The 11,599-nt window shown below is 50.4% G+C and overlaps 1 protein-coding gene and 1 long non-coding RNA gene across 4 annotated transcripts in view; one reads left to right on the top strand and one right to left on the bottom strand.

Moving 5' to 3' along the window:
* Positions 1-18: 18 nt before the first annotated feature.
* Positions 19-6,621, top strand: Znf853 (zinc finger protein 853). Its single transcript, XM_027413571.2, is given in 3 exon segments — positions 19-675; positions 3,077-3,139; positions 3,142-6,621. Coding segments are annotated over 3 exon segments (2,079 nt in total). The 5' UTR covers positions 19-497; the 3' UTR covers positions 4,980-6,621.
* A 3,376-nt stretch (positions 6,622-9,997) lies between these two features.
* Positions 9,998-11,599, bottom strand: part of LOC113835456 — a 9,602-nt gene continuing 8,000 nt past the window's right edge. For 2 of the 3 annotated variants that reach the window (XR_004769469.1, XR_004769471.1), the window contains exon 3: positions 9,998-11,599. This exon is cut by the window's right edge and continues 2,093 nt beyond it. This is a non-coding gene — a long non-coding RNA (uncharacterized LOC113835456). The other variant, XR_004769470.1, reaches the window with a different exon arrangement.

Raw genomic sequence — 11,599 nt, 5'->3', positions numbered from 1 at the left:
CAGCCACCTTGTAGCCACTGGTGACCACACCTCCCCTAGTGCAGAGGCTGCTGCTGGCGGCGGGAAATGCTGTTCCAGGTGAGGCCTGGCGGGAGAGCCCTGCCAGGTACAGGGCTCCTAAGTCAGAGGGAGATGGAATCCGCTGGCATGCGGGAGTGGGGGTACCTGAATGTGGAGACCATTTCTTCAGAGTGGAGTCAGGACAGGAGCACAGGCATGCAGAAGGCCCCAGCCATGGATTACAGTGCTCTGGACACCTACCTTCCCAGGGACCTAGGATGACACCTGACATACGTGGCCTTTAAGCCGGGGAGATTGTCGTGCTTTGGAATGGACAAGGGATTGTGCCACGGGTACCCTTGGGCGTGCCTCCAGCTTCCCAGCCTTAGGAGAGGCTGTTTCCCATAGTTATGTTTCGGTGTGGGGGTAGGAAGGTCAGCTAAGGGGGATCCCTGTGTACGCCCAGCAAATAACAGCTCTGGCTCGTCTGTGTAGGAATGAGGTTCAACCACTACAATCTCCCCTCTGAACAGCTTCCTTTCTTCCTCTTAGCACAGCCTGCTCCCCAGGACCCTGGTGTGACTGCCAGGATGGAGCTGGGTCCCACAACAGAGACCTTTGTGTTGGAGCTGCGATGTCTTGAGGATGGGGGTCCAGGGCCTGACATCCTCTCAGGTGAGGGTTGGGGGGTGGAGACAATGGGGTCCCTAGCAAGGGTTCTTTAGTTGAGTTGCAAGCTGGCACAGACCAGTACACAACAGAGGGACCCATGTAGCCAACAGCATATTCACTGACACCTGCTAACCTTAACTACCCTGGAATTTGACTTGGGACCTGTTGAGGTGTCTGTCAGGCCAAGGTCTTGCAGGAGAGAGACACTGTGACTGATTCAGTAGCCACAGCCCTGACCCCCACACCTGAGCTGGCTCTAACCTGTTTTTCCCAGGTGGCCTCCACAGTCTCCCATGGAGCTGGAGGGGTTTTCTGCCTCAGACACTGGCTACATGGCCTGTAGTGACCTCCACCCTGGTTCCCAGTTCCTGAACATTTGTTCCCATTTCTTTCCCTCCACCAGCCACACAGAGGCAACCCTGGTGTTGTGGAACTTCCCAATGCTGGGTCTTAAGCCCATGCAGGGGTAGCTTTCAAGAGTGTACAAGAGTCAGTTTTCACATTGTGAGGTTTAAAAGGTGATGAGTGACAGTGTGGGGCAGGCTTGCAGAGAGTTAAGGGAGAACCAGGGAGGGCTGGGCATGGTGACACATAACTGGAATCCCTGAACTCAGGAGGCGTAGGCAAGAGGGATGTAGTTTGACAGCCTGGGCTGTGCAGTGAATTCTAGGTTCTGGCTATACAGTGAGACACAGAGAGAGGGGGCAGGAGGGACGGAGGGAGGGAGGAAGGAATGGAGAGGAGGAGGGAGGGAGGGAGAGAAAATATCAGGAAATTTGGAAGAATAAATAATAAAATGGGGACATATGAATTGAATGAAGACTCTTTCTGATTGTAAATTTAACTCTAGTGGGCATACACTTCAGGTGACATCTAACTACATGGGCAATAAAATGCTTCTGTGGAAACTGCTGTCCCAGGAAGTCAGAGTGACCACGTGACCAAGCTAGAAATGTGGAGATTCACACAGAGGTGAGGTCTATCCCTGCAGAGGAGGTGGAGTTGAACTTGCTATAGAGATAGGTTCCCATAGCTGTCTTCATCTCCCACCCAACATCCCAGCTGTTCTGTAGAAGTGTGTCTGAATAATAAAATACACCCAAGGGGCTGGGGAGGCAGCTCACTGGGGCAAGTGTTCACCCTGCAAGCTTGGGTATTAGAGTTTGAATCCCCAGAAATTAAACATGGTAGTGCATGTCTGTAATCCTAACATTCCTATAGTGAAATGGGAGGCGGAGGCAGGAGAATCTCTTGATATCTCCAGGACCAGTTATCCTGACTGGCCTGTGCAGTGACAGACAAGAGACCCTGCCTCAATGTGGGAGGTGTGGTCCAACACCCAAAGTTGTTCTCTGATCATGGGTGTGCTGTGGCACATATGTTCCCACAAGCACACACATGAGCACACATGCACATACACACAAGACACACAGTTGTTGTTGTTTTTTAAAGTAGACTCAACAAAGGTGTTTGGAAAGATTTTTTTTGAAAAGATAATTACCTACACGAATTTTTGTGTGTATGTGTGTATTCATGTTTCTTATCTGTGTTTGTGTGTATTGAAGTGTTTGCCCCTGTATTTGGAGGCCCTGGGTTGATGTCACGAATCATCCTTGATTGTTCTTCCACCTTTGCCAATGGGGCAGGGTTTCTCAATCAAACCCAAAGCTTACATAGATGGCTAGTCTTGCCAGCCGGCATATTCCCAGATCCCCTCTCTCCACCCTCTGAGGCAGAAGTTTCAGGCCGACTGCTGTGCCTGGCTTTTCAATGCAACTCAGAACCACAGACTCCCTAACTGATCCCTGATTCAGTGCTTTCTAGAAACGGTTTGCTGTATCTTTACAGAAATGTCCCCTGTTCATAGACAAGGCAAATTTCACTTATTTAAAGTGTGACCATCACTGAACAGTGGTGGTGCCCGCCTTTCATCCAAGCCCTTGGGAAGCAGAGGCAAGCAGATATCTGTGAGTTCATGGCCAAGCTGGTCTACAGAGCTAGTTCCAGGACAGCGAGGGATACACAGAGAAACCCTGTCTCAAAAAACCCAAAATAAATAAATAAATAAATAAATAAATAGTGTGACCGCAATGAGATCAGAGTCCACCCACTGCAGTGTCTGGCTTCTCCTGCATGGGGAAGAAGTATTAAACTCTCAGGGAGTGGTGTTAGGAGCCCAAAGATCCCTGTTGATATCAAAACACGGGGCTTGTGTGAAGGGGCTTAGATGGAGACCGAGTGAGATGATCCGTGGGACTCTGGGAATGTTTGTCCCATCACCCTCATTTTTTGGGCCCCTGCTAAGAGCCCCAGAGTGGATACTGAGTACATTCTTTCCGTGGGTCTGGTCCAGGTGGCTGTCCAGCGATCCTTCTCTCCTGGCTTCCTGCCATTTCCACTACAGGTGGCAGTGGTGGGAGTGAGAGCCAGGAGGAGGAAGTGGCTCCGGAGGGGAGCAAGCAGCCCAGCTGGACTTGCACCTGCAACAGTTAGAGCGGCAGCAAGAGCTGGAACAACAACCGCGGCACAAGCAGTTCCGAGAGCAGCAGCCTCCTCCTCATCTGTTAGGATCGCAGCCAGAATTGCAGCAGCAGCAAGATGGGCAGCTGCGGCCATTTCAGCTTCAGAAAGAACTACAGGAAAACCTCCAGTCTGCGCATCATCAGGAACAGAGACCACAGCTGCAGCTGGTGCAGCATCTGGAACTTGGACAGGAGCAACAATTGTTGCAGCAGCAGCAGCTGATGATGATGGTGATGAAACCCCAAGGCCAAGAGCAACAGCTGTTACAACCGCAGCGGAAACAGCTGCAACAGCAGCAGCAATTTCAACAACAGCGACTTGTACAGCAGCAGGTACAAGAACAGCTATTGCAGCAAAGTGTAGAAGAACAGGCTTTGCTGCAGCAGCAGCTATTACAGCAGCCAATGCAAGAGCAACGGCAGTCACCGCAGCTTCTCCAACAGCAGCAACTACTGCAGCAGCAGGGACAATTGCTGCTGCAACAGCACTTACAACAAGTGCAAGGGCAACAGCTGTTGCAGCAGTGTCAACAGGAGCAGCTGTTTCAACAGCAGCAAGTGTTGCAACAGCAGGGACAATTGCAGCAGCAAGTACTGTTGCTGCAGCCACAGGAAGAGCTACAGGAGCAGCTGTTGCTGCAGCAGCAGCTGTTGCAGCAGCAGGCCCAGATACAGCACCAACTATTGCTGCAACAAGAACAGTTGCAGCAGCAGCAGTTGTTGCAACAGCAGCAGGAACAGCTGCAGTACCACCAGCAGCTGCAACCTCCTCCACTGGAGCCAGAGGAGGAGAAACAAGTGGAACTAGAGCTCATGCCAGGGGACATGGGGTCAGAGCAGGAGCTGGAGAGGCTGCGGGAACAGCGGCTGCTGAAGCTAAAACTAAAGGAGCAGCTGCATCAGTTGGAGCAGCACCTGATGCAGCAGCAGCTGCTGGAGCAGTTGCAGCAGCAGCAGCTGGAGCAACAAGACCACCTGGAGCACCTGGAGCTGACCCCGGTGGAGCTGGGCGTCCAGCAGCAGGGGCTACAGCTGGAGCTGACCTCTGTGCCTCCTGAGCTGCAGCTGGATATGGTGCCCGCTCCGGGAGGTGGCGCAGTGCCAGCTCCAGCCACTGTCATGGTGGCCCCTCCAGGCTATGTGGTGCTGCAAGAGCTCATGGTGCTGCCCACTGTGGCCACATCCACTGTGGTGGCCTTCCCGGGCCCCGCAGGGAATGCGACTCTGACGCCCATGAAACAGCGGAGGCGGCGGCGAGGCAGGGACAGGCCAACCATCTGCGGGGAGTGTGGCAGGGGTTTTAGCCGCAGCACGGACCTGGTACGACACCAGGCCACACATACTGGGGAGAAGCCATATCTCTGCAGCGAGTGCGGCAAGAGCTTCTCACAGCACTCCAACCTGGTGATACATCAACGCATCCACACAGGCGAGAAGCCCTATGCCTGCACCTTCTGCTCCAAGAGCTTCAGCGAGAGCTCGGCGCTCGTGCAGCACCAGCGAACCCATACCGGTGAGCGTCCCTACGTCTGCAATGACTGTGGCAGGTGCTTCAGCGTGTCCTCCAACCTGCTGCGCCACCGCCGCCGCGCCCACTCAGATGAGCAGCGCTATGCCTGCGAGGACTGCGGAGAGTGCTTTCGACACAAGTTGCAGATCCGCAAGCATGAGCGTCAGTTTCACGGGGCAGGCCGCTCCCGAAGTCTAGGCCTGCCACGGTCCTCCAGGTCAGCCTCCACAAGGGCCCAGAAGGCCTCTGCATCCCGGAAGCCCAGAGTGGTGTGAGAGCCATCCACACCTGGACCCTAGGTCATGGTCTTTCTGGGTATCTGAATTATCCTTAGGAAAGCACTTTTCCCAGACCTGCCCCTACAATGCGCCAAGCTCACAGATGGACTCTTCCCCCAAAACCATGCACAAGAGAGCATCTCCATGTGGGTGAGAGAGACTACCCAATCATTGCGCCCCCCCCCCGCCCCCTTCCTGAGAAAATTGGACTGAGAACTCAACTGGTGGCAAACTACTCGTGGGGTTTGATGCGACCAAATACTAACCAGCAAATGAAATATGCAGTGTGTGTGTGTGTGTGTGTGTGTGTGTGTGTGTGTGTGTGTGTGTGTGTGTGTGCTGGGGATTGAATGGATCATTCTAAATACTTAAGGAACTGAAAAGGGGGGCAGAGGGTGCAACTCAGCCAGTATCGTGCTTGCCCAGCACAGTGCCCTGGGTTTCATCTTCAGCATCATATCAACATATCAACACGGGTGCTGGCACATGTAATCCCAGCACTTGGGAGGTAGAGGCCGGAAGGATCAGATGTTCGAGGTCATGTTTAGCCACATAGTGGGTTGGGTAGCCAGGGTCACCTGAGACCCTGCCTGAAAAAAAGGAAGAAAGGAAAGGAAACTGGCCTGCACAACGCAGGGAACTTGATCAAGGCAATGAATTGTTGCAAGTGACATAAACCTTGAAAATACTTGTTTGGAATGAAAGGCCGAAAGGCAGAGGTGGTTCTGGTGCAAATGCCTGTGCTCATAGACACAGGGTCATAGTGGCATTGGGGTCAATGTGCCAATAAAAGCCAGGAAATCCTGCTCTGGGTGGAAGGTCAAACCTTCCTCAGGAGTCCAGACTACAGGCATTAAAAGCAGATTCTGGGCCTCTGTTGCAATGTTCCCAAGCCATCTGTACCTCCTTACTGTCCCCTGGTATAAGAGCCTGAGGCTGAAGCAGAGATTTCCAAGAAGGAAAGAGCCTGGAAAGAACTTCTGGGCAGTCCCCACCTAGCCAAAGCTGCTTAGATGCTACCCAAGTGGTCAGCACCATTTGACCCGGGGACCACAGTCTCCGGGCCAGGCTATGGGGAGGGGTGGCCAGAGGAGACCTTACCTCCTGCCTGGCTGGGGTGTGAGATGAATGTTGGGGACAAGAACTGTAAACTTCTTGTTGGTGCCGGAGCGGGCACCATATCCAGCGGCAGCTCAGGAGGCACAGAGGTCAGCTCCAGCTGTAGCCCCTGCTGCTGGACGCCCAGCTCCACCGGGGTCAGCTCCAGGTGCTCCAGGTGGTCTTGTTGCTCCAGCTGCTGCTGCTGCAACTGCTCCAGCAGCTGCTGCTGCATCAGGTGCTGCTCCAACTGATGCAGCTGCTCCTTTAGTTTTAGCTTCAGAAAGGCTGTAAACCATGTTTACAGAATCATGTAGGGCAGGGACTGTCTAAGCAGAACATCTCGTGGGAAGGTGTGCAGGTGGAAGAGGCCCTCTCTGCCCCACCTGCCGCTTCCTGCCCCACTTGACCTGACAGCCCACTGTGGCTGCTTAGTCCCTGCCCTTTCTCTGCCCCCCCCTCCTGCTTCTCCTTTACTAGCACAGCCTGACAAATTTTATACAAGTGAGAAACAGAACATGAAAAATAAAATGAGGAATACCATGTGTCCTGTTTGTGACTTGAACTTTGCATTTTATGTCTTGCTTGTAACTTCTCTTGTTCATTTGAAACAGTCTTGTGTAGAGCAGGCTGGTCTCAAACTCACTGTACAGCAGAGGATAGCCTAGAACTAACCTCTAATTCTCCTGCCTCCACCTCCCAAGCACTGGGCTTCCAGGTGTGCACCTGTAAGCTCAGTGTATGCAGGGGGGGGTGGGGGGGATCGGACCCAAGGTATTGCCACGCTAGGCAAGCACTCCACTAACTGAGCTACATCCACAGCCCCAAGTTATGGATTCTCTTTTTATTTGTTTGTCTTGTATTTTGGGTTTTCAAGACAGGGTTTCTCTGTGGAGCCCTGGCTGTCCTGGAACTAGCTCTTGTAGACCAGGCTGGCCTCAAACTCACTGAGATCCATCCACCTGCCTCTGTCTCCCAAGTGCTGGGATTAAAGGCGTGTGCCAGGATTCTCTTTTTATGAGATTTCTCTTTCAGTGTATCCCACATCATCCTTGACCTTGCAGTAATCCTTCTGCCTCAGCCTCTTGAGTATTAAGATGACAGGCACGCACCAGCCCACGCTGAGGTTAGAACAAACCTGTGTGTTTGCAGAAGGATCATTTGCTACAGTGCACAGAGGACACCTTTATGGAGTTGATCCCCTCCTTCTTCCTTTATATGGATTCAGGGGACTGAACCAGGAAGCCAGGCTTGTGTGACAAGCACCTATGCCTGCTGAGCCACATCACCAGCCTCAGCCACCTTATTTTTTGAGGCAGGGTCTCCCCTGAGTTTTGAGTACACCCACTGACTAGATTCGATGACTAGTGGGCCCCCGGGGACCCACTTGTCTCTTCATTCCCCCACAGCTCTAAGTATAGAGATGTGTGTCACCACACCTGCCTTCTGTGGATGCTGGAGATCTGAACCGAGTCCTCATGCTTGTACAAGCCCTTTGCAGAGCAAGCTGTCTCCTGAGCTCAGACCAAACCTTTCTAAGGATGAAAATGTGTGCATCTAGACCAACATTGTGAACACACTGCCTCTAAGGACATTTTTAGGTCTGTTTTTATTCTTTTTAATTATGTGTAGGTGTGTGTGTGTGTGTGTGTGTGTGTGTGTGTGTGTGTACACATGGATGCAAGTGGTGCCCACAGAGGCTACAAGTGTTGGTTCCTCTGGAGCTGGGGTTATAGAGGGTTGTGAGCTGCCTGACATGGGTGCTGGGAAATAAACTCTAGTCCTCTGGAGGAGCAGCAAGTGACCTTAACCAGTAAGCCAGCTTTGCAGTTCCCTCTGAACAAATCTGAAGAGTGGGCTCCTTTCAGTGACACCCTACTACAGGAGTCAGAGTTTATGGGGAGAGGGTGAGCTAGACTTTAGGCCCCTCCAGTTCCTTACATCAACAAAGGCTGTGCCTGTGCCTGTGCCCTCCATCTACAGTTTTTATTTATTTATTTATTTATTTAATTTGGTTAATTGGTTGGCTGGTTCATTGGTCAGTGTGTGCCATGACCTGTGTGTGGAGCTCAGTTCTCTGTTTCCACCAATCAAGTGGACCCAGAGATGACACTCAGGTAATTAGGCTTTACCCACTGAGCCTGCCAGCCCCTACTTTTGGGTTTAGCTGCAAGTTTTAGAATTGAGTGATTCTTTAACTTGAGTGATTCTTTAACTTGAGTGAACTGAGGCTACCCCCATTCATATGCCTTTACCCATCACACGTGTTCAGACCCCATTTTTGCCCTTGATGCTGGCAGCAGAAGAGGCCTGCTCAAGACACACTCATTGGAGAAAGTGAAAACCAAAGGCAGAGGCCACAGAATTCTTTAAAGGAATTTTTTCCAGGTATAGTGGCATACACGTGTAACCCCAGCATTTGGAAGCAGATGCAGGAGGATAGTGAGTTCAAGGCCTGCCTGGGCTACATAGCAAGCTCTTATCTCATAAAATGAAAAGGAGGAAGGAAGACAGCTAGACATGGTAGTTCATGCCTGTAATCCCAGCACTCTGGATGCTGAAGGAGGATCCAGAGGTGAAGGCTAGCCTGGGCTACATAGTGATACTTTATATAAAAAAGAAACAGACAATTTAAATATTGTAACTAGAGAACCAGTGTCACATGAAGGAAGCAGAAGGCAGCCATAAAAATAAATACAATGCTGTTTCCAAAGTACTGTGATGTTATAGCAAGATCCAAAGGCTTGCTGAAAGTAGAGGATGCAGGACCTCCTTGCTCTTTGTTTAAAAGGCATCCAGAGATGGGAAGACCAGCCACTCCCCACTCTCTTGGGGCAGTAGTTTTAAGGAGGGATGGGATGTAAAGCTTTGTTCCCAAGTCCCACTAAAAGATTCCAAGCAGGAGCTCCATCACTGAGCACACCCCAGTCCCCTTACTGGGGGGTTCCAGGCAGAGACTGCCATTCCCATACCCTCACTTGTGAGTTCTGAGCAATAAGGACCCAACCATTGAACCAGGCACCCAACCCTGTTACTTATTTTGAGACATGCTTTTGCCCAGGTTGACTTGAAACTTACTCTGTAGCCCGGGTAGGCTCAGGATTCCTGACCTATCTGCCTCAGCCCCCTGAGTGCTAAAATTACAGGCATGTACCATCACACTCAGCTCCCAGTAGTAATTATTGCCCCCTGCTTCTAAAGCAAATGGCTGGCAGACTGCTGAGTAGCCAGCTAGAAGATAAACAGAGTAGAGCTTAAACTGCACACGAGTTAAGAAACTAGAGGGATAGTCAGCCCTTATGCCCATCTCTGGATGCTTCTGCTCTGAGGACAGTGACAACCTGGCTCTGCCTGTACTGTGACTTAGTTGGACTGTTCTGTTACTGCTGACCTCAATCTTGACAGGCTGTTGCAAACTTGCCAGAAGGGAACACTTTTATTCTTATTTTTTATTTATGTATATGTGTGTGGTGTATGCCACATGTGTGCAGGTGCCCACAGAGGCCAGAAGAGGGTGTCAGATCCCCTGGAGCTGGAGTTACAGATGGTTGTGAGCAGCCCCATGTATGGGTTCTGGATACCCAACTCTAGTCTGGAAGAGCAGCAAGGGCTTTTAACTTCTGAGCCATCTCTCCAGCCCCTACAAAGGATTTATTTATTTATTTATTCATTTATTCATTCATTTATTTATTTATTTATTTATTTTTTGGATTCTCAACTTGTTAATCTCACATCTTTGATGGATAAATAACCATATACTTTTTGAAGTTTCAAAAGAAATGAAAATTGACAACTGAAGACAAACAGACAAACCAGCTGTGTGTCCCGTGACCCTACATTACTAAACAGAAGGACAGAGGTAAATGAATCTGCACACCCTCCTGATTGGTAGGGGAGAAAGAACCGCAAAGCAGGACTGAGCTGACAGAAATAGGATGGAATGTTTTAATCTTAGAGGAAACTGTTACACAGCACCTTCATTCCTCCTGTATTCCTCTTCTGAGCCTTGGAGAGTGTAACTATAGTCGTCTTCCTATGACTAAGAAATAGGCACCATGCCACAGTAATAGTCATGTGTTTTCAGGAGCATCACTAGTAGTTGAGTTGAGGCTGATGACTACAGTGATCTGTGGGCTAAATTCACATTTAGAAGGCATTTTGACAGGCACATCACATCCATCTAGAAAAACCATAGAAGTTGTTTCCCCTTTGGGGTCTATGATTACCCCCAGCTACAGGTTTTTGTCTTAGCTTGCAGTACTACATAGGAAATCTCTCCTGTGGAGCTCAGGCCTTAAATCCAACCAGAGGGCTATTGGTTTTACCCACCACAGCCCAGCCAGTATTACATAAGCCAGCATATCCTGCCTGGCATGTTAATGTTTTAGCATGCAGGGTCCATAGCTGAGCAGGAATGCTGGGGACAGTTCTCCACTAGCAGCCTGCATGGCCCATTCTGGCATTATGAAAGCCAGCCAGTAGGATGGGAGTTTCCTGTTTAATCCCAGCTTAATTTCTTCACGCCCTACAATCAGAGCATGCACATACAGTGTCTTCAGCAATAGGCTCTTACCATCTAGTTCTGGCATACAGCCAACAACAGTAGCCACAGCCTGTATGGTTTGTGGGGCCTCATGGGCTTCCCTGACCAACAACTCACAGGAAGGCAGTCCTTCCCTGGTGGTAGGGTTGTCATTCAATAACATTGTAGCCTCTGGGAGTGTCCATTTCCACCCACGTAGTATATCTTTTGGTTATCTTTCCTTTTAATTAACCCAGCCCCAGTAGGGTTGGAAGTTAAGTAGAAATACCATTGCATCTGGTTGTCTCTTGGCAGTTTGCCAAATCTGCGAGACACTCAGAGGTTAGCATTATGTCATCTATAGAACAAAACCTTTTCCAGAGGATGCAGGACAAGGCCACAATCCCAAACCACCGTCCCATAACAAAGATAACCTTGGTGAGACACTCTAAAAGTTTATTGTCATCTCTTCTTAGCAAGTGTCAGGTGATCCCAGAGGTTAGCAACCAAGAAGGTGCTGAAGTCAAACGTGAGCAAAGTCTAATATGCATGGGTGTTCCATCTATTTAAATTGGTTGCTCCCTCCACAGACCAAGGTTGGGTACAATGCATGCATAAGAGCTCCCTGTAATCATTAGTTATTCTCTCTGAGCCAGTACCTTACCATATCCTGCAGGTTTTCCACGGGGCCTCCCTACGTTTCTCCTCCCCTGATAACCTCAGTGGGACTCCCTTAATCTACCCAGACCTACTCATGGCCAAAGGTGAATGTTACCCTGCTTTCTCCCGCTGTACCTGAAAGCGCCATCGGTCAGAGAGGCTCTGGGTCACCATTGTAGCCGTAACCTCCACGTTCACCACACCAGGCTCTTGGGGGAGTTCCTGACTGGGAAACAACATCCATACCTACAACAGCATTACCTTTTTCTGGAGGGAGATGTACCCTCCTGAGTCTTGCAGGGTATTACCCACCCTTGGGACAGGCTCGATTGTCTTC

The sequence above is a fragment of the Cricetulus griseus genome, chromosome 4 (assembly GCF_003668045.3).
Source record: "Cricetulus griseus strain 17A/GY chromosome 4, alternate assembly CriGri-PICRH-1.0, whole genome shotgun sequence".
Lineage (NCBI taxonomy): Eukaryota > Metazoa > Chordata > Mammalia > Rodentia > Cricetidae > Cricetulus > Cricetulus griseus.
The sequence above is the reverse complement of the archived record's forward strand: the minus strand, read 5'-3'. Positions and strand labels throughout refer to the sequence as shown.